The 23,996-nt window shown below is 37.0% G+C and overlaps 2 protein-coding genes across 2 annotated transcripts in view; both read left to right on the top strand.

Moving 5' to 3' along the window:
- Positions 1–1,061: 1,061 nt before the first annotated feature.
- On the top strand, positions 1,062–17,699 carry LOC134538239 (zinc finger protein 501-like). The gene is made up of 3 exons (XM_063379385.1): positions 1,062–1,144; positions 3,773–3,841; positions 5,384–17,699. Exon 3 carries the CDS (start codon positions 6,237–6,239, stop codon positions 7,620–7,622), a length of 1,386 nt encoding a protein of 461 aa, XP_063235455.1. The 5' UTR covers positions 1,062–1,144; positions 3,773–3,841; positions 5,384–6,236; the 3' UTR covers positions 7,623–17,699.
- A 5,617-nt stretch (positions 17,700–23,316) lies between these two features.
- The window catches only part of LOC134538240 (tyrosine-protein phosphatase Lar), a 1,248,834-nt gene continuing 1,248,154 nt past the window's right edge, over positions 23,317–23,996 (top strand). The window contains exon 1 of the mRNA XM_063379387.1: positions 23,317–23,431. The gene's annotated coding sequence lies outside the window, so the exon portion shown is untranslated. The remainder of the gene's footprint in view (positions 23,432–23,996) is intronic.

Here is a 23,996-nt window from a genome sequence, read left to right on the forward strand (position 1 = left end):
GGGCTTTGCTTACTGCTCAGGGCAGTACCCGTAGGTGGATAATCTTTTTGCAGTACCAAGTCAACCAACGCGTATGTTCCTTAGAAAAATATACGTACTCGAATTTAAGAGCTTTTCTTTATGCGAGCACGTGCAGAATCCGAAAACTTTCGATTCTGTGGAAACTGTTATATCCACCAAAGATTAGTAAAAATCTATTTCATATTTGATCTTAAATTCTTATTTCAAATGCTTGTTTTCTAGTGTCATTGGGGAAAAAATATACCTTTCAAAACGACCGCTGTCTGCCGAGTCCTGCCGACGACTGCCTCCCTCTCTCCTGCCGCGCCTGAGCGCCCGCGTCTCCCCCCCTTCTCCGCGAGCCCGCGGAACACGCAGATTGGTCACAGGCGGAAGCCGCGGCCTTGGCGCCCAGTGAACAATTAAAAACTTATAAAATACAAAACCCTTCAATACAAAATTAATTAAAATAAAATATAAGCAAAAATATGTACAAAAACGTAAAGCAAAAATATATTTATAATAAAATAATAAGTCATACCCTGTAAAGAACACAAGTTCACACTTCACCGTCACTTGCGTCGCACAACACATGCAAGAGATGGCGCTGGCGAGGCATAACGGCCTGAAGGAGCCGGGGAGACACTTGGGTCGACGTCACCAGGTGCTGAGTGGAGTGGGAGGATGGGGATAGCTGGGGGGGAAAAGTCAAAGTGGGAATGCCTAGAAGTAGGAAGGAAAATACTAGGAAGGTTTTCAAAGAGAGGAGGAGAACAGAAAGGGGAAAAAATGCGAGGGTCGTGAGGACAGTAGGGGAATGGAATAGGCTGGAGGAGGAGTGTGTGTCGGTTGGGAGTGTGGACCAGTTCAGAAGGAGAGTGCGGGGAAAGTAGGGAGAATGCTTGCCACCGGGCACTTTGTACCCAATTGCAGCTATATATATTAAATTAACTTCTGAATCCAAGATGGCGTCTTTCAGGTTATTAAATGTAGCTGTCGTTGATTTTACTCTTTACTCTGAAGAACAGCGAGACAGCAACACGAACAGTTTTTGTGCCCGAAAGCAAACAAATACTAACAAAATGGAATCTATGTAGGTGGTGTTGGTTGCTATGGGGTTAAAATTAATTTATTAACATTAGAAGTAAGTTATGTCACTCTAATTGTAAGATAAGTTAAATTTAGTTTGGTAAGCCGTGCAAATAATACCATTTATTATTTTAAGGTAGTGTCACAGAAATTCTAAAAGTTTTGTCATACAAATAAAGCAGACTTTTTCCTCCTCGTTAATAATTTTGTCTCTTAGATAGTGTAAATTAAAAAATGAATTGGTTTTTTTACGAGTTTTCTGTATTTAGTTTTAGCTCCGCGTCTTACATTTTCGTTCTCGGGAACTCAAGTAATTAATTAATATTTTACAATAAACTATATCTTGTGTGTCACATGGGTCTGTGAAAATCAGGAAATAGTCACGTATAGAAGCGCATCTAAAAAACAAAGGCCAAGAAAATCCCAAAATGCATATTACTTTCTGACATGTCAGTCATTCGGTGAATGGCATTGTGATATATAATGTACCTATATCAGGTAATACAGTTTTAACATACGGTTATGTTAAGTTAAAAATACTGTGGAATCGTTTGAACGGTTGGTTAAGTTAGATTATCTTCATTTGAAATACATCAATTATTGGGGTGGTTGGTTCGGTTAGGATAGTTACATTAATAATACTGTAAACTCATTTGAATAGTTTCAGGGCCCACAATACATCACCTAAGTATGGTGATTTGTAAAATATATTATTATAAAAGTGATAAAGAACTTGACTGGCCAAAAGTTAATATTTAGGTTATCTGCTGTAGTATCAGTATCTGTTATCAAAATTTTTTATTGTAACACAAAATATTATTTTGAACCTAAATGTATAACAGTGTGACATTTGTCAAGAAGTGGGCCATATCCGGTATGATTGCAAGATGCGTAGGATTAAATTGCAGCATGGACAAGTGCAGTGTATTGTTAACTGTTTGGGATGAACAGGTTTAAGGAGGGAGCAGTGTTACGAGGATGCTAGAGACAAGGCAACGAAGCAGGCCAGTCAGCCCGGTGCGCCGGTCAGAAAGCCGTATAGGGGAAGGGGGGCCCCCTACCGGACACAGGTAGTGTCCGTCCCTCTGGCAATACGATTAGGAGCAGTGCCTCTCGAGGGTTCGGCATGTTCCCAGAGCCATGTGTGTGTGAGGTGGTGTAACTAGGACATCATTGTTCTTGTGCCTTCAAGTGTTAAGTCTGAGATTCTGACAACACGACTCTTCAGGGGGCTACATGACCTTTCCGGGTCGGACCTTCGCAGGTATATGAAAAGACAGAGGCTGGTGGTGACACCGGCGCGAGTGATGAGACTAGTGAATTCTTGGAGCAATGAAGAGAGTGAAGTGAAGAGAGTGAGCGACCCCTTGGCAAGAGACTGCGAGCGACAGCAACAGGCATTGTGTGCGAAGATCGGGACATAGGGGACAGAAGCATTTGGGACAGTGTTATGTGTGAGGCGGACGAGGGAGTAGTGCGGAGCAGTGTGCAAGTGCGCGGTAAGAGACAAGCAGTGGAGAGAGCCACTGCCGAGCCGGGCTCCAGTGGGAAGAGTAAAAAATTGGACTTACGATGGTTTGATGAATTTTTGGAATTGACATTTACATAGTTGTAAATCAAGACAATTAATAAATCAAGCTATCCTTCGTGGAACTGTTTTTCCCACTTGTAACAGTATATTGACATTTGATGATCGGCAAAATCCGCTAGTCTAATGTGGCAGTGGTCCAGATCATGCTGGTTTAAAGAGCTTTTACTGAAGTAGAGTGCATAATCTCTTTTATAATTATCTTTTAAAAATAAATCTGTACTAGAAAAATTTTATAAAGCTTGAGTACACCTCGAGGTAATTGTTTCTATCATGTATCCGAATTCATCCTGTGATCCTGATAACAAGTTCCTGTATATATTGATTGTTTGGTACTTGATGCTTGCAGTTTTAGTTGAGTATGTCAAAAGATCCGGATCAAACAAAGACTGGTATATTGAAATACAAATAAATTGTGTTAGGTCTTGTGGAACTATTTACTTTTGTTTTCTATGATCTTAATTAATTTTTATATCACAAGTTTTTTTTTTCATGTCCAGGATTGTTCAAGTAGTAATTTAAAACAGCAAGCATAATGTACCACAGGATCATGTCATCAGGATCAAGGGATAAACTTGGATACGCGATACAGAACTTTTACCGATATCGATTGTATGCCGTAGTTTTATATCCAGTGCTGCCAGTTATGAATTTTCTGTAATTTTTACTGACATCCAGTTACAGAACCACGAAGTGTTATTTATTTACAAGGAAAACAAAAATTTTTAATGGCACGTCTGTAAAATCGTTTATCGGCATTTCGTACGATACATATAGCTCATGTAGCTCAGTTAATAAGGTAAACCTTTTGTGAAGTTTTTAATCCAGAAAGTTATTTGTCTTTTTAACAATTAGTTGTTTTGCAAACCTGTGTAATTTTTAAGGCATTTAATGGTTGGATTAGTTCGTTACTATAAAGAGTTGAATTACAATTGTTTTGTAGAGTATTTGGTGTAAAGTTTATCATGTTTGTTTTACTTGTATTTTATTGTATGCGATTGTGATTCACTATTGGGTGTGCCTGGAAGTTGTATATCATTCAGTATCTTTTATTGCAAGTCTAATAGAAACTGATTTTGTTTTTAAATGTTTCAGGTACATAAATATAAAATGATGTAGTCGGCATGAACTAAACATTTATGCAAGGCCATTTTTCATGTAATGGTAAGCATTACGAGTACCTACACATAGAACATTTTAAAATTATTTGTAGTTTTTTGTTCTATTTATTTCTTTAGTAACTTAAAATTTTAATAATTATTTTAATGGTTCAGAGCATAAACATTTATATATCTACGTACTTAACCATAAAAAAAAAATGATACATTTAAAGAGATACTGGTTTTGTAGAAGAAAATTAGGGACTACGTGCTTTTGAAATAAATTTAGGAATTGTTGACATCTTTCAGATATTGGCGTGATTAATTGATATATGTATAGGTCCAAAAAAGTTTTGTTTGTGCTTACACCTAACATAACAATATTTATGTAAAAAAGGTTAATGTATAAAACAACAAACAAATTCTACAAGAACAGGTATAAGTCTGACACACACAGATACTGCAAAACAGCTAGCTACTGTCTCAGCACATACAACTGCAGCTTAAACTTTTTTATATAAAAAAAATACTTCTATTGACCAATAGAATCATTCTTACCATGTAATTATGATATTATTATAAGGATCTCTCAGTCTTCGTAGCAGTCATAGAGCAGGGTCCAGATGGGAATGTCAGAGCGATCTCACTTATCTTCCGTGATAGAGAGGCTGTCCACTTCTATCATTGCTGCATCATTTTGTAAAAAAAAAATCCAAACTGTAAGAAAAGGAAAACTTTCTATTACAATAGATTACTGAGACATAATGAACTGAAGTGCATACAATGAAATATAGAAATATAGTTTTGTAAAGGGAAGCTACAGTGTTTTAATAAATGTGAATATATCATTGTTCTTATGGCAGCAAGATAGAACTTTTATTGCTGGCATGTATTTAAAAAGAAAAGTTTTAAGAAGCAGAACTCCATGATCAAGTGAATCTGTTACACTCTTGATTTCATTGTTTAGAAAATAAGACTACTAAACAGTTAGGTTTTTTGTTTTTTTATAATTTTTAGATTGGTGACATAATATTCTATTCACTATTTTTTGACTCAGTATTTCATTTCTAAGAGAAATGGTGACATTTTGTTGAAATTTTTCTTCATAGTATTATATGTGTAATGTTTAATAATGTAAAAGACCTAATGCAAAAGAACAGCATGTTATTGAGAATGTCTAGTTTTCAAAAATTTAAAGATGAAAATAAATTATTAAAATTTAATTTTCTTTGCTTCAACTGAAGTTCCGCTCATATTATGACAGGCATTGATATCTAGAATTTTTTTTTATAACTTACTTGAAAGAATAAAGCAAATAAATTCTAAATATTTCTTGGTAAAAAAATAAATAAGTTATACACAATACCAAAACAATACCATTTGGTGCTTTTAATGTGTTAAAATTAAAAAAAAAAAACCTAAACTAAAAGTTTTATTGTGTTCTGAATTTCTGTAATGCATTTGTCACCATGTTCAGTTGTTTGGAAAATTATTTTATTTGCATCGCATCGGTTACATTGGGTCTGCCACTCTGTGGTGAGTTACAATAATTTTTTGTTTTCTTGTCATGGTATCTGATTTTCATAGGTTTTGAAATTTTTTTCAGGTCTAGAAGTAAATAGTTCATGTGACTGCATTTTACAAGAAGATAAGTCTACTCTGAAGCCAAAGATGAAATTTAACAACCAAACAAATCCTGTAGTAGATTAGCATAAATTATGTTTTGTAATGTTGTGACTGTTGGCCACAATCTGTTTGGTTTGTTGCGAATTTCTACATTTATTGCCAAAATTGTAAAACTATAAATCAGTTATTTCTAGTCATATTTTCTTTCTTCAGTTGTTACTGTATCAATCTTAGGGATGTTTAGTTTTGTTGCCATGATTGTTTCAAGAGTATATTTAAACTATAAGGTCTGTAACTTTTACCATAAAATAAATTCATTAGTAAAGTATCTAAGCATGCATTACTTTTTACTCAGTTTTGTGCTTGATATGAGATGCAATACTTGGAACAGTGATGACTATAGTTTTATATGTTATTGAAAAATGTTATAGGAAATAATATGTAGGTATAAGTATTTATATTATGGTTTAAACCAAAGAACATAACATTCTTGCCATTTGGAACTGTGCCATGCCATTTTGTTGGCAAAAATAACAACAAATTCAACCAAAGAAATTGCCAGTGCTTGCCATTGTCTATAAAATATAATTTAAATATTAAAATACCTAAACTACAAAAAATTAAAAACTTTGTTTGTTCCAAAGCCATAAGCAAATACTAAAGAATTAAGGGTAGAAGTTACAAAAATGCATGCACTGTCAGTGTGATTGGTATGGTTGAAGCTTGAGAGAAAATTTGAGCTTGGGTAAATTTTTAGTGCCATACTATTTTTACTGGTACTTTGAGGGGAAGAAATTGTATATAAATACTTTCCTAAGCCTGTAATATATGTAATGAAAATGACGAATGATGGAGGTAAACGAAAACATCGATGCAGTTTCTGTGGGAAGTGTTTCTTGGTCAGCAATGACCTGAAGAAGCACATTCGCACCCACACAGGAGAGAGGCCGTACGAGTGTCACGATTGTGGATCCAGGTTCAGTCAGGCGGGGGCACTGAAGAATCACATCGTGAGCCGACACAACCCCATCTCTTCGGATTCTTTCTTTTGCCATTTCTGCAACAAATGCTTTCCCATCAAAGAGCGACTGAGGTTACACCTCCGCATTCACACCGGCGAGCGTCCGTACCGCTGCAAAAACTGTTCCAAAACGTTTGCGCGTGGAGGTCAGCTCTCGCAGCACATGCGTTCCCACACGGGCGCGAGACCCTTCAAGTGCGAGCGCTGCAATGCCGCGTTCTCTTGCTCCAACAACCTGAAGCTGCACTTGAAGAAGCACTCGGGCGAACGGGACCACGTGTGCGACGTCTGCGGCAAGATGTTCCTGCGGCGGGACTGCCTGCAGAAACACCTCACGTGCTACCACGCTGACATCAAAGCGTTCCGCTGCAGCATCTGCAACAAGAACCTCAAAGGGCACCTCCTGCAGCACTTCCGCACCCACCTCAACGAGAAGCCCCACGCCTGCACGGAGTGCGACGCGACGTTCGCCCAGCGCTCGCAGCTGACGGTGCACACGCGCGTCCACAGCGGGGAGAAGCCATACCGCTGCCAGATCTGCAAGCAGACGTTCGCCCACTCGACCGCGCTCAAGATGCACGTCCGTCGCCACACCGGGGAGAAGCCCTTCAAGTGCCTGCTCTGCCCCTCCGCCGCCTTCGTGCAGCTCCCGCACCTCAAGAAGCACATGCTGTGCATCCACAAGACCAACAAGCCCTACCTGTGCGTCTCCTGCCGCAAGTTCTTCAAGACCAAGCTCGAGTTGGAGGCCCACCAGCGCGAGTCCGGCGGCTGTTCCGTCGCAGACGGCGCTCTGAAAGCTGACGACGGCGCGGCCGACCCGAAGAGTGCCGAAAAGGCGGCCGCTTCCGACGGTCCGACGCAGAAATGTAAGCGAAGCGGTCCCGAGGACGAAGTGAGGCCGGTCATGGCGCTGGAGAAGATGCGGTTGCTTTTGGCCATTTTACTGAAGAAAATATCGACACCATCCAGTCTCGACGTGATCGGTTTCGGTCGCCACCTCATAGATGACGTTCTCTGCAAGTCCATCGAAAGGTCGGGCAGGAAGCCTTGCGATTCCGAAGGTTTGAACGAAGGTGAGAGGCTCAAGCGCAACATTGAAATTTTGTTGGAGTGGACTGTGCCAAAGCAGTATATGGACAAATTTCGTCAGGAGAGGAGATCAACTGAAGAGTTGCTGGAAGAGTTAACTACGTGACGATTTTCAATTTGTCGTATTTTTGTGACTAGAAAATGCTTTTCTTATCTATATTTGTGTATGTAGGATTAAAATTTATGTTATTTAAGAAGTGGTAGTAATACCGAGGTACAAAAGTACGTACTTTCAAGTTATTTATGAAATTATTTATCTTTTTTTCATTGTTGTAATAATATTTTTATAAAAGGAAAGGTAATTTGGTTTATAAAGCACAGTGTAATCATGAAAATTGAGATACTTCTACTTTTTGATTTAATTTTTTTCTCAGATACACAGACTTAATTTATTAATGTAACAGGATTTCCACATTGTGGAAAGTCGCAGAAAGTAGGGAAAAGTCAGTGGATTTCAATTTAAAATCTGGAAAAGCATCACCCAGACTTTGAGAACTTTTTGTTTCCAAATGTGTATTATTAGTGTACAGTCATACACACTGTAAAATGGTGTATGTTAGATTCGGTCTGAACTAGAACAGCTATAGGAATGGCAGAGCCTGAATTGCCTTTGTTTCTTTCAGAAAATAGCCAAATAGGTAAATTATTTTTAAAAAATTTGTCAGGAAAATTTGAATTTTGGTCATTGAAAATCATGGAAATGTCAGGGAAATTTTTCTACACATTTGTGTGGACACCCTGGGTAATTATCATTTTTCATTGACTACTCAAGTGCAATCTATCAGTTGGGTTTAACAATTAAAGTAGGATTCAATCCATAAAAAAAATATCCTTGAATACAAAGAGAATCTAACTACTGTGTTATATCCGTCACTAATCGACCAATCTTAAGATCTGAAAGTAAATTGCATCAGCCATTTAAAATCTATGTGGTAAATAATCCATTGAGTTTATATTTAGTTTTAAATGTTTGCAATCACAGAAAACCGAATAAAGGTACATAAATATTTCTGTTTTTGTATAAAATTAAACATACTATCTCCATGTTGGCCCTATGCTGTTGGTAGACTTGTATTAACTTTAAATAAATCAATAAATAAATCAATAATTAACAATAAATTTTACGCTCTTAGGCCTTTGTCTTACACACCATGTGGATTTTTTAAAGCTCATGTCGTTAATATTATTTAAGGGCTATTTCTGAAATTCTAACTCGAAACCTCCCTTTAATTTGTGGTTCTGTTGCAAATATTTTCAACAGATTTTTACTAATAGTGATATAATGAACATAAAAAGTTGTGCAAGTGATAATTACTACCAACACTTGCACAAATTTTTACGTCTATTATATTACACTTAGTAAACATCCGTTATATATTGGTAACAGAACAACAAATGCAATGGAAGTATTGTGTTAGAATTTTGGAAAGAGACCTAAAATAATAGTAATGATGAGAAAAAAATCATAACGGTATGTCATACCAGTCTGTGTACTGTAATGATGTTGGACAAGAAAAATTGTTATTTCAGTTATGAGAAACAATATCTGTTGCCTGCAAGCTCAAAGAAAACTCTTAGTTGCAGGTTTCTCACTGCGTGTGAAATCTATTTTCACTGCTTTGAGTAAAAAAAAGAAATGCTTTGAGAATATGATTCTTTTTAGTTTAATTTTCATTTGAATTATTTTACTTGTAAGTTAGTAACTGCAAATTTTATTTTCAGGGTATCATGTGAATACATTGTGCTTTTAATTTTTTTGTAATAGTTGATTGTTTTTATAGTTTATGTAAAGAATGTTTATTAGAATGGGTTAGCAATATTCTGTTTATAAATATTGGCATATTATTGTTATTGTTAATGGAACTTTTCATTTATACTTATGACATAAGTATAATTCTAAAATTGTACTGGTCCTTTGATAAGAATGTTTAAATTATTTAACTTTGATGCAAATCAATAAGTGGTGTATTTTTACTAGATACCGCTATTTGTTTTGATAAATGGATGCAATCTGTAGAAACATTTATAGTGTACCGGAGGCATAAGTACGTATTTTAGCATGCATAGGAGGAAAGAAATTTGGTAGTTCAGATTTATATTTTTCCATTTCACTTATTTAGGTTATGGGTTTGCAATATATAGAAGGATATAACTGAAATGCAATAATCTACATGTAGAAAAGTGTTACTAAGCAAAATTTTATCTTTATATGAAAATAAGTTATGTTTACATATTTTAGTGATAGTAAAATTTATTTTGCAAATTATATCCTCTTCATAATTTGAGTGTGGAATTTAATTTTTAAATTGTGTGTGAATGGTAAGTATGGATTTAGATTATAGCTAAGCATTTTAAGGAGATCATTTAATTTGTCAGACTTTCACAAATTTACAAAAATTAGCATATCGGTAGTAAAACTACCTATATTCATACAAGGCGCCACTTAGATTGGCTATTGTGCATGTAAATCGCTAAAAAGTAGGTGGCATTAGATGTATATTAAGGCTTTTTTGGCCACTTGTATAGAATGATTTTATTCGGAAGACATCTGAATTATGAAGTGAGTTAGTGTTTCATAAATCAACTTTCTAATATTATGCAAACACCATGGATAAAACTAATCAGCTTTTCAAATCAACTTTTTTTAAAGAGTTTTCGTTGTTAAATATACTTCCCAACTTTTTTCTTTCTTTCTTCGCTTTAAGTTAAAAGTGTAGTTTGAGTGCTCTTGGGAAGGTTTTGTTTGCAGTTGGACGGTGTAGCCATGTTTGTTAGGCCTTGTTTCCTTGGCGAGCCAGGTCAGAATTTTATCGTACCGCGTGGCGTGGAAACGTAATGACTCGTTATTGCTCCGTGACACTCTGGATGGCCCATTTTCCCCCTTGAAGAGTCTGTTGATGCTCGTAAACATCAAAGATTTGAAGATGCACAGGGGACAAGCGTCAGTATGGCCGCAGACCTGCCAAGCGACACGGTGTGGGACGGCGCGACTTGTCGTGGTTCGATTGACCACAAGCCCCCTCCGGTGAAGTGAGGCTTAAACAATCCATGAGCTGTGGGAACAAGGCAAACAGACGACAGATACTTGTGCCTCAGGAATTGTTTAACTGTTTGAGTGCTTAATTATTTTCATCATAGTGTCTGATTTAGTGAAATATTGGAATTCTCACTCAATTTTTCCTGTCTTGTAGCAGTTATAAATTTTATGTTATAAAGTATAGAATTTCTTGTGTAGTAAAATATTCTGAAGCTTGTACACTTTATATGTAAAATCTTTAGTAATTACATCACATGCTGTATGTATTTTTGTTTTACAAGGTGTTGGTTTCTTCTGGGGTCTGTGTGGTTACATTTTTCTGTTCATTAGTTTGGTGTTGGTGTTCTTAACTTGGTGAGGAAATTTTTGGTCTATGGTACCTAACTCTTTCAGTTTATTGTACCGTAACTGTGGTCGGTGATGTACTATGTTTTAATAATGCTGGTAGTTTCTTTTATAAAAAATACAATAAGTGGTATGTTATTTTGATTCGATCTTTGGTTAAACTTGCATGTTGATATTGTCCTCTTCATTAAGGTTTCAGTACTAATAACTGCTGATGTAGTGCTTAAATTTTTTTTAAAGTCATTGGATCATTTCTAAATTTTTCTTATGAAATTTTGTTTCAAGTATATGTAAATGCTTTTAAGACTGAGTAGTTTTTAACTAGCAAAATAGTTGCTAAATAGCTCAACATGTATTATTCAAGTGCACTACTATGTGATTAAATAATGGTGCTGACATGTTTGAATAATGAATAACACTGCCGTACAAGTACCACGTAATTAAGCTGTTTGGTGCTTGACATTCTTTAACAGCTCTTTAATTTACTGTATGATTGGTCCAAATTAACAAGGGTATAACTATGCACAATCTTAGCTGTGGTGAAGTTTTGAACACACTTTTGATGTTTAATACTTTGGTTTTGCCTTGATAGATTCATATAGTTCAACATTTAATTCAATTCTTCATTTTAAAATCGCTAAATAATACGTCACATTGATTCTACCAAACTGCTGGGAATGCTTTAGGGGTGTAAATAACTTTAAATTAGATTGGAAAAAAATTTATATGTAATTTGCTAACAAAATTGTTATTGTACATCGGATGTCTTCAGTATACCACGAGGCTATAAAAAATATGTCAGGCAAGTTGACATCACTGAAAAGTGAAGAACATTTTCTGCTCTGGCATTGCCATGTTGGATATAACTTAAACTTTTTGAGACTGTGGTTTATAGTACATTTCACAACAAAAGAATAAAGTTTTTTTTTTTTTTTTTTTTGCATTTCCAGCAACTGATTATAAAATTTCAGAAAGATTTGAATTTTATAATGTAGGAGATAACATTGCTAATGAGTACTGACACAGTAGTTTTGATAGCTTGCCCAGATATTGGTTAACACAAAGTTAATAAGTTAGGTTTAAACTATGAAGGAATATTGTATCAATCATCATTATGCAGCATCAATATAACTGAAAAGCATACCATTAATTTATGTGAAGTTTTTTTTAATGATAATGGTGAAAATAATGGCTATGCATAGTTAATTTACATGATTCTCTGGTATACTGGGAATAGTTTTTTTTTAGATAGGTGCTATCAAAATTTAGAAAATGATTGATCTTAATTTGTGTCATTTATTTACCGGGCTTGTAATTTTATTATTATTATTATTTTTTTAATTTTTATACTGCGGGTTGTAATGGTGTGCTTAACGTAATCCAACCAGTCGAAAAGCAGGTTACGAAAATTTCCTTTGCCCACTGGGACTCAAACCCATATCCACAATGTCACGAAACAGGTTATATAGAGCACCTGGTAGGATGCCTAAATAAGGTATAATAGTAAATTTTTTTTAAAATTTTTCTCCTTATTTTCTAGAAATGTTATGTTGCACAAAGTAGAGAACACTCTGGATGATACCAAATGTGTGGTGTGGACTTTTTGAGTTCTAAAATGTATTTAATAAGATTAATATAGTTATAAAGTTTAATGAAATCATAGATATTTATTTTTGATGTCTCGTGCACCTAAGAACTGTAAAAAGCATGGTTTTTTTTTTTTGATAAGGCTGAGGTTTATTTCTTCTGGTGTTAGTGATCATTTTGCTAGACACTAATATGCTACTTTACTATGCTAATTCTCTGCTTTACTTTTTCATCCCTATTTATTCATTAACTATCCCTTTGTTTCCCAGTTTTAGTATACAAAACGTTATTTGATATATTCAAAGTAATAGTGTTTATCTAGTCAGAATGATTTCAGTTTTAATATTATTGTTTAAAGATTTTTTTTTTGTTCGTTATCAGAATATTTTGCTAAAATATATAATAAAAATATTTAGCTAAGTTTCGTGGTGCACTATGTATTTTCTAGTGATTCTTTCATATCAAGCATTTTGATGCTTGTGTTGAAAACATGTGATAACTCAGTGTAAAACTACTACTAAGAACATTGCTGAGTGCTTACCAGTTCTTGAATCAGGCCAGATAATAGGTGTCATTACTGTGAACACATCCAAAGACTGCCTCACCAAATAAAATATTAGTACAACGTGTTAGAAATCTGGAAATTGTCCAAAAAAAACTTCCAAGTTCCTTGATGTAGTGCAATCAAATGATTTATGTTTACTGTTTGATGTAATGTACACTAAAGATGCACAATACCTCAAAATTTTTGTGCCATGCTATTTTAATTAACTGGCTGTTAAAATAAAATATTTTTTTGTACTATCTTGCCAACTGCCCCAGAAGAAACAAGAGTTCAAATATTATTTGTAAATAGCACATTATATATTTACTTTATTTACCCTAAATGTTCAACTTATGATTGTTATAGTTTTTTGTTTAAAGTTTTATTTTTAAGTGTGCTTGTTAGATATTTTTTAATTATAACCGTACGTTATTTAGCATTGTAAATACATTTTTGGTGCAGAGTATGTATCTTTCATAATTATCTGGGAACAGTTACACAAATTTTACTGTTTTTTGTTTTGTGTTTCATTGTGTAAAATGCATGTTGTAAATGTAACACGTGCTTGCATAAATAAATGTATTGCATTCTTTGTTATTTTAAGTTTGTTGCTTATAAAAACACTGTAGTCGAACACCGAGGTAGAATAGTTTGTAAATAAAATGAAATATTATTTTTCAACATGTGAGCATATTGTGTATGTGGATAAGATGTTGAAGTTAAAAATTACTGTTTATCATTGAAGAAAAATAGTTAAAATAATATCGGATGACCTTTAGTTGCATCATACTAAAACAAATGGTTGCCTCTTGTGTTATACATTTTATTTGTTAGTTTTATTTCAATTTTGAATTGTCTTTTTTTTTATAACTCTTTTGGTGCTAGTTTTGCAACTGAATCATAGAGTTTTAAAGGATTTAGTCATCTAGATATTCCTTACATAGGACGGATTGTAGGAACCAATAAATGAAATTAGTATAGTCAAATGTGAATTATTATTGATGTAGTTTTTGTACTAAAGTTTTTATTTGTATTTCAGTTAAATTTTTACCTGAATAATTAAATTTAATTATAATTTTTTTTTTAATAATATTTTTAGGTATCCTTATTGATAATTTGTCATTTGTGTTTAAAATTTGTATCGATTAACATGTTGTATTTTCAAAGCCATCGTGAAAATGTGAGGTACAAGCAGGGCCGCAACTAGAGTATCTGGCATCCGGGGCAAAATGGATTCATGCCCCCCCCCCCCCCCTTTTTTTTTTGTACATACCACACCAATAAAGCGGGGGGTCCGGAGGCCTTCCCACGGAAAAATGATGCTATGTTGAGACGTTATATTGTAAATCAGATTAGACATTCCTGGCATGCAAGTTAAAAAACTTTTTACCAGTTACCAGTTGTAGTAGGAAGGAATTACAATGCAAGCGATTTCGGCGCCCCCACAACTTTGCGCCCGGGGCGTATGCCCCGCTTGCCCCCCCCCCCCCCACCCTTGTTGCGGCCCTGGGTACAAGATTTATTTTTATCTTTACCCAAATAAAAAAAATTTTTGCTTTTGTATCCCTTGAGGTTCTGGCAGTGTGCTGTGGATTGCAAATTGCCTGTAACAGCGAGGCCAATGATTCAGGTTCCTACAGTTCCCAGCTGTACTGGAGCAGCACACGGTGCCTAGTGCCTCGTGGTGTCGGAGTGGCATGCAGGAGGCCTGGCTACAGTCCGCTTGCGTAGACCTTGCGCGGTGTTCACAGAGCAGACACACACTGCGTGCACGCTTGCGTCATTTGACAGAATACATCATTCCACCCGTTAGCAAAAGTTTTCGAGCATCAGAATTTGGCTGCCACATCCAGTTTAAATGTTACATTAACCTACCACTTAATATTTTTTGGGAAGAATGTGGAATACCAATGGGGCCTAGGATATGATAACAATCGCGCATTAAAAGAGACAAAACAAAAAAAAATTCGTTAACTTGAACCACATTACAGTCTTTGCTCTAGCTTAGTTTGATAGTTAGGTAGCCATAGTAACTTTCTAAAGTTTTTTTTTTACCTTGAAAAGTAACACAAATTAAAGTTGCGGTAGAGACATTCATCAATTTTAACGACGGACATTTTTACATTTTGCGGAAAAATTGTGACTTCTTGCCAGACTTCAGCACGCTGTGTTCGTATTTTCTGTTTGAACATACCTTCACCATGTTTGATGCGTCTTCAACGATAGCTGCATTACTTCCATACATGTCTCGTAATAAATCATTATTGCAGGATAAAATTTTCCCTTATTTTATAATTTTTTTTAAATACTCTTAGTTTCTTACATGATTAATTGTAAATTAGCTCACAAAGTTAACAAACATTTAATGTTAATGCAGGCATATATACAGATGCAAAGATCTAAAAACAAATTTGCATCAAAAACAGTAAATTAATAGAGACAAGATGATATGGTTTTATTTTTTGTCCATTTTATTTTTTAAAACAAAATTTTTGGGTGTAATTTTTTTTATGCCAAAGTAGTGGTAAAATTTTTAGGCTGCCTTTTTACAATAAAATTATTTGTAATAAATTGCTCTAAAACAGATACATTTAGAACAATAAATTAAATTAGCTAGCATTTGTTGTTTAAAAGTTTTTCAATAAGAGATGCACAATAAAATTAATAAAATTAATTTTTCTTTTCCATGCACTTAAGTACAATTTTTTTTGTCTGGAAATGGCATTCCATGAATTTCAAACATTCTCTCCATAGTTCGGTTTTAAACTGTATTTTTTGGGAGAGTCAAAATGGCTAAAACGTGTTGTTTTTAGGATAATTTTCAATAATGAAATATTCTTGAAAGCACTCGGTGGCCTTGCATTAAATTTGTATCTTCATTTTCCACCTTACAATGTTAATGGGTACCACTCAGATCTCATAGTTGTCCTAAGCACGACAAGAAGACTGCACGCTAGAAGCACTAGCGAGCATCAAATTATCATACCGCCTCACTAACACAAATACACCCCTGCCTAGGCAGGCGTCTTAAACTGGGAGAGTGATAGGAAAAACAAGAATTCCACAGGGAGAAAGTTTTCAGGGTACCTACCAAGAGTACAAGTTCCTAGGTTCAGGTTTTGAATCGTGTTGGTTTGTTATTTTCCGTTCAGATTTTAAATTCCATGGAGTGTGTGTGTGTGTGCTCTGTTCAAGTCAGTTATAGCAGTGGGTCTTCCTTGAAAGTCCAATATTATTTGTGGATGTCAATCCTATTTATTTGTAATTGGCTCGTCTGTTGTAGGTGGTATTTATAACTGACATGCAATGTGTGTAAAGAATTATTCAGGAGAAAAATGTTACGTAATTTACCTATTATGTACATCTAGGCTCTCGCTAATAAAAATCTAGTACGACATAAACGTATACAATAATGTTACGGAATTCACAAATAAATGTGACAGTGGGAAATTTTTATAATGTGGTGCTATAGTTTCAGCGTCAGAAACTTTATTTTTTTTGTACAGTGTCGTGGAATTTTAAGTTGTAATGTTCGCAGGCTTTCACGGCCATTGTCGGAAGTAACTTGGCTTCTGGGTTGTAACTGTGTCCCTGGTGAATAATTCACCGACGTTTCGGTCGACATTGCAGTCGCCATCATCAGGGTAGGTAGCTGCTCCCTGATGATGGTGACTGCAATGTCGACCGAAACATCAGTGAATTATTCGCCAGGGACGCGGCTACAACCCAGAAGCAAGCAACTTCATTTTAAGTTGTAGTTATATTCAGTAGATTATATACTCTTATTTGGAATTAACTTCAATAATCATTGCAATATCAACATTTGTCTCTCTTCTTAACGTGTATGTACGAATAGTCATTTCTATTTCAACATTTGTGTGTCTTCTTAATGTGTATGTACCACATGTGAAATATGTGTAAACTTAAAGTGCCTAAATCATTAAAACTGAGTAGTTTTGTGAAACATATTTTTCTACAGAAATGTTTAGTTGGACTTAAAGAAGTGTTCAATTTAATAACTTTGCAGATACCAAAATCACCTTAGATTTAAATTCTTTATGCTCATGTATCCATAGTTTTATGAAATTTTGAAGTCTTAATGCAAATTAATTTAGGAAGAAGTAAAAAAAGTTTAAATTTTTTAAAGTTAGTTTGTTATATAGATAAATTTTTTGATGTGTCTTGAAGCTTTGAAAATTGTGTCAAACAAAATGTTCTTGAGCATACTTCTTGCATTAAATTCTAAATGTAGTCAATTTATCCTCTAATTATAGTATTGTAATATAAATTTCATGTTGGTATTTCTAAACAATAAGTAAATTTTAACAAAATTTTGTGTTGATGTGGACTTTGTGTCCTAAGGAAAAACTTACTTTTATGATAAATATTTTTGTTATCAGTGTTATAAGTAAATAATTATTTCATGATGGGCAGTTGTGGAGTTCAGTCAGTGAGAGAATGTGACATTTACAACAGTATCAATTTTTTTTTGTTCAAAATTCAAATTAAGTCAAAATTCTAGAGTTTGTTCTGCTGTGTGAAGTTGAGTGTGTTTTCACTAATAATGAGGTGTTAATCATGAACACCTTAAATTTTTGCCTACTTGTAAGGTTTATGTCTGTATCAATGTATTAGTTTAGCTAAATAAAGGTACTAGACATTTCACAAAATTGCCAAGTGTGTTCATTACTTAATGATATAAGAAAAAGATAAATATTGATAAATAAATAAATTATGAGCATTATTAATATAAAAATATTCATACAGCTTGAAGTATATTCAAACCATTTTGATTAATTACAATTTCAGTATGTAATTGCGTGAGATGGAAAATTCAAGATTTTTTTTCCAGACATATGCTATTGCTGGTTATACTTTGACATAAGAAAATACCTCAATAACTCAAGAAAAAAAAAACATGAATATGCAAATGCTCTGAAAATAGCCAAAAGTCATGTTCTTCTGTGCTGTCATCGTTATGTCCAAAATATTTTATTTGTCACATCACTGGGTTTGCCTGTGCGTCTCCACGTTGTGGTGTTGTCCATATTATCTGTGTAGTATCGTTTGTTGCTATGTTGTTCAAGGTTGGTTTTTATCTTTATGTACTGTTCTTGTTGCAACTGTCTCATCGGCCTACGGTGTCCATTTGTGCTGCATTATTTTTATGAGTTAGTCCTTACACTGAATTTTCTGTGCTGTCGGTTTTTTTTTAATTTTTGACATCTGCTAATTTTGGCTTGTTTTCTGTGTGTTTGCATATTCATATATTTTTGCCCGTATTTGAGGAGGTTTCTTATGACATATAGTTTGACAAGCAATGGCATATTCCAAAAAAAAAAATCTTTAATCATTCTTTTTCATGGCAGGAACCATTCAAAGAGTGGAAAATTATTACTGTTAAAAATGAATACTCTCAACATTACCGTTCAAGGAACCTTGATAAGGAATTTGCTGATGGCCTGTACTCAGGAACCATCCCAACATTTACCTGGAGTGATTTCGAGAAACCATGGCAAACAGAAACCAGGTTTAATGCATTGGGATTTGAACTCAGAGTCATCCCGAAAGTGAGTCCAGTGTCCAGGACCGTTTAGAGGGAGGGGTAGGGCAACCACAGGGCTCCGGTTGAGTATTGATAAGATTTTGTAGTGCTTGGGTTTACCCTGATAGGATAAAAATTACAGGTATATTGTAAAAATAATTCACAGAAAATTCTTAACAAATAATGTGATACACACAGATCACATTTACAGTTACAAACACAGTAACAAACATTTCAAGCCTGTAGATTTTCGGTGAGACAACTTTCCAAAATATGACAGCTCAACCAAGGTAAATCGCCCAAGACCCAGCGAATTCTAGGGCAACCACTTTCTGCAAAATGTGGAACCGTTATAGACTAAAGTTTAAAATTTTCTGTAGAAGGTATTGAAAGTTACTGCTACTACAGAACTGTTCCCATGGTCCTTTCGTTGCTCAATTTTCTCAGCGGGTGCGCTGATTATGTTAGCTAATCGAGTCTGTCGGTTGCTGTACCTGGCTCGGACCACTCCGACACCGACCTGCTTGTGGTACAGGTCACGTCCTCGCTTGGTGCCACCGCCTCCCTGCGCCGCGACATGGTGTCCTTGAGGATCTGCGCGATGTGCAGGGTGGTTGCCCGAGGACTCAGTGAGGCAGTCGTCGCCGCCGGCCTCAGGAGCGCCCGCTGCCTCCGCAGATCTTCCGGCGACACGCCGACGACCCGCGGACCGCAGCATCCGCACACTCCCGGGGAGTCCTCCGCGTTGGACGACGCGGTCGGGCAGCCGTCCGACCCAGCGCGGGGTGTCGCCCCGAGCGAGGGCCCTGGACGGTTGATCCTCTCAAGGGCCCGGTCCAGGACTGAGGACAGCCTCCTCGCGTAGCTGGCCGCCTCCACCAGCTCGCAGGTCGACAGCGGCATCCCCCTCTCCTCGGACCGGAGGCTGATGTCGTCGTGCATCCACGAGCAGTCACTGGATCCGTTCTCAAGAGCCGCGAACCTCATCTCGTAGATACTCCCACAGGAACCTTCGATGTCTCTATCTGAAACCTGCGTAGCACGTGTGATGTCTCGTGTAGTTCTCGGCGTAGCTGTTGTGGGTGTGATGGGCTGGAGTCCATCCTTGTTGGTTTCACAAGGCAAACCTGTGTTTCGGGCAGACCACAATTCGTTAGAGCGAAGGGGGCCGATTTCATATATTTCACGTGTTGTGTTGGAAACACTACTATTCATTGCTTCAGTATCTGTAAGCTCATGTTTTGGACAGTCTTGTTCACTAATGACATCATCAGGGTCGATATGAGTATTAATATTATTATCTCTTGCAAAATGCAAAGTGCTCCTGCAAAGTGTTCCTTGGAAATTATTATTTTTGTTTTTGATTTGTAATGGAACATATTCACAATTAGAAAATTTATTCAATGATTTTTCTATCTTGCGGCATAGTGATTCAGATTGTTTCTCATCCAAGTGTAGGTCGCTGCATTCTTTGGTCACCAAACCTGTGGGCTGGGTTTCGTAAATGGGTCTCGAAAATTTATTCCAGCATTCAAGTGAATCATGAGATGCTCTAATATTCTCGTGGGGTTTTAGTTTTGCTAACTCTTCGACAATTGTTTGTTTTATGAACTCTCTTGTGCTCTTGTCCATGCCAACAGTCCCTAAAGAATGGTCTTCAAGTGATACTGGTGTGACAGTATTTTTCAGTGAAAAACTTTCTTTGGATTTACCCACCGATGAAGTCATCTGATGTCCTGATGAATTGTCAGAAGATTTATCAGCCATTCTTTTGGGGAACGTTAGCGTGTTGTTTATCAGCGAGGGAACTTCGTCCCCGTGAATCCCACGTTTGGACTCTGCAGAAGCGCTAGACCACACAGGAGTGTGGTGATCTCCGGCGGTTCCTCTGCTGGAACTGCTGGATCCATCTAGCATGTCGGAACAGTTATCGGCGCCCGACTCGTCGCTGAACACCAGCTCGCTGCTGGTCGAGCTCGCGCTGACGCGACTCCTGTTCGTGCAGCCGTCCCGGGTCTGCGGCTTGTCGTCGTCCGAGTCCGAATCATTTCGCAGCCCCGAGAAGTCAAGGTGGAAGCTGGACGGGGTGATTGCCAGTGAGGGAGCAAACATGTTCAGGCAGCTCATTGATGCACTGCGTGTCTTGACGAAATCTTTGGTGCTTGCCATCGTTGGCGATGAATTCGTTGAGGTTATCGTGCATGATGCCCAAAGTGTAGTCGCTGATATCTTAAATTCTGACCCACCAATGGCTAGTGAAGGTGTCGTGGTTTTTTGCACGCCAGCCATGTCTGGACGACGCGTCTCCTTCCCGGAAGGAGATTCATCGCGGTGTCCCTGCAAGTGGAGGTCCTGCTGTCGAAGGTTGTCCGCCGAACTGGCGGGCGGTGGCGGGGTTGGCCTGGAGGGTTTTGGCCTGAACTTCTTCTTGGGCTGCGCGGGCTTGCGGACGCACACTGGCGCCGGGGCCCCGTAGAGGGTGAAGTTCAGCACCTCGGGAGCTGGCGACTGACCGCTGTTTTCGCTGCTTCTGTGACTCGCCGCGGAGGAACTTCTGGTGGACATGCTTCCTGCAAAGTACCAGAGCAACTGTTATTAAAGTAGTCATCATTTTTTTTGTATGATTCTGTTTAGGCTATCCACTGTTCAGTGACAAAGTTTATAATGGCCAATAGTTTTTATTGAAGTATTTTAATAGGGTTTGTACACCTATATTTTTTGATTGAATTTTTACTTTTTATAAATCGTATTTTTAATAAGCAGTGTAAGTTTGGGTAAGAGTATATAATTTGCTAATTTTTGCCAGTTTGTTAAGACCGTCCACAAAATATTGGAGGTGTCACTTGAAGGTGCCACATACAGTGGACCCATCTTCGAATTTTAGGAGGGCCGGATAACCGGAGAGATTTTGACTGATATGAATCTAAAAAAAAAATCCACTTAAAAAATTTTACAATGCAATTCTGGTGCCTTAAAAATTGTGCAGTAGCACAAAAATCCGTACCTACTACAAATTTTTATAAAAAATAATCAAACTGACTTCATAGATCACACGTGGTCTGGAGTAAATTATTTTAATTACCGCCTCTCCCATAAACAGCCACTGACCATATGTGCTTTGACACCACCACTAGGCTGAATTTCTAAACGATATATATATATATATATATATATATATATATATATATAGTTTATGTGAACTACAGTAATAACTATTATTTGACAAGGTAAAACTTAATAAAGAAAATAATTAGATTGTTTAGCTTGTTAAAACAAATTGTTAGATTACGATGCATGTAAATTTTGCTTAAATTTTTTTATGGCTGAGGGATGATGCGTATGGGATGGAGGAAGGGGTGCGTGTTCTGGTACCCCCACTACTGAAGTTCTGCGCGCGCCTATAGTGTCGGCTAATTGGAACCTGCTCAACAGCTGAGTGCCATGCTAACTTTGAAGTTGGGAAATGAAGTCATGTGTGGGGTAATGTGACGCACTCGAAACTTGTGTTAGCCATATGACCCCATCAGTGTATAATTTACTAAGAACGCACATTTTTAATAGTATTTTTTTAATATAGTGTTATTCAAATATAATTAAAATAAGTGGCAAAACTATATACTTTTTAACTACTTTATGCATTTGACTAGATTATTAATCATACTTGCGATTTCTTTTACCAACCTGCAACGAAAAAATTACGATAGTTCTTCACAAAAACTAAAACCCTTTACAGCATCGCCATGAGCACGACTATCGATATCTCGTTTTGAGCGAGCTAGAGAGTAGCACCATTCACGCACACTTGTAGAGACTCGTTCACGACAAACTGCCATGCATCAATCAAATCATTTATATAAGTTACTTGCAGCCTCTCCTGCCTGCGATTGTGGCATAGCAAATCACGAAATTAATCACCTTTTATTCCAATGTCTTTTAATGAAAAATCATAACGCATTTTATAAAAAAATATTTGAAGAAAATTTCCACCCAATAACCGCGATTATGTGTTATGTCAACCAGATATACACATATATTTAGCTATATATAAGTATTGGTCTCTAATGGTGTTAAAAGTTTAAAGACAAAAATGGCGACTCATCGACGCAAGTCGTCAATATTAAAACTGGCTTCTAAACACCGTGCTATCAACTGTCCAAGTAGTGTTCGCAGGCTTTCACGGTCATTGCCTGAAGTAGCTTGGCTTGTAGGTAACTGCTCCCTGATGATGGCGACTGCAATGTCGACCGAAACGTTGATGAATTATTTGCCAAGGACACGGCTACAACCCAGAAGCCAAGCTTCTTCGTCCAAGTAGAAGTTTTGTCTGTCTTACGGCGAATGCTGAACAACGAAGATGAATGAGACCACACTGTGTTAAACCTTCAACTGGAAGGTTTAACCGAAACGTTCGTCGCAAGCCAGTACAGCAGACGCAAGGTAAATGGTAAAATAACGCCTTTGAACTAGGCCTACGTTCAATTGTTTCGCTACAAAATTAGTTCTTCATGACGGTTCAATGAAGTTCAACCTACAGGAGAAGTGCCAAAATTCCTGATTTTATGGCTAAACGGGTATCCCCCAAGGCCAAATAAATACATGAAGTAAAGTGTCATGCGTCATTTTACCCGCCGCGCCATATCCCCCCACTCCCCCCACTCAGTTCACTACATCCAACAGCAATAGCAACCACAAGACTGTCCGTGTGTGAGGAAGGCTTCAGTTCTAGTACAGACTGGTCGTGTGTGCATAGGGCCAGTTCGGACTGAGCGGTCCGGACTGGGAGCTGGGCTGATCGTGTAAGAACTCGCTGAACACCACGACAAGGAACCGGCACGCCCCCTGCCCGAACTCCGCCAAGTAAGTCTGCTTCATTGGGCAACGCCCGTTCGGTTTACGAACCCATCCTTCTGCAACAATCTTTGTTAGCGAGGCCCGATATCCCGCTAGTGTGAAGGCTTAACGTTTGAGAAACTTGTGATAACTACCGAGATGAATTTAGTGTAGTCCCTAACACGTTTGTTCTTGTTCGGGTCCCACATAGTTGACCGAGAAAGACTTTTTTTTAACTGTGTCGCAATTGTCCATTGTTGCACGGAAAGAAGTTTGTAACTGGCATTTGCAGCATCGAATCGTACTGTAAAAATGGCCACGGGTTTGGTTTTCGATCCTTGTGCAACTTATAAATACTGTGCAAATTTTAACGAGTTATGTGTACCGTGGAGAAACTGAGTGCGCGAGTATTAAGCGCAACAAAGTTTAATACAGACTTGTTCAAAGGTATTAGAGTTTGTTTTGTGGCAGACTATAAGACTGCGGTATACTGCGTCACACCGATAGTCTTAAACTGTGCCGAGGTGGCTAAAATAATGAATGCATCCGCTGTTAAAATTGACTTGAATAGGTGCCTTGAACACCGGCATAA

This window comes from Bacillus rossius, chromosome 13 (assembly GCF_032445375.1).
Source record: "Bacillus rossius redtenbacheri isolate Brsri chromosome 13, Brsri_v3, whole genome shotgun sequence".
NCBI lineage: Eukaryota > Metazoa > Arthropoda > Insecta > Phasmatodea > Bacillidae > Bacillus > Bacillus rossius.

Coding starts and splice junctions, on each gene's coding strand:
- LOC134538239 (XM_063379385.1), top strand. CDS start 6,237: ATGAAAATGACGAATGATGGAGGTAAACGAAAACATCGATGCAGTTTC.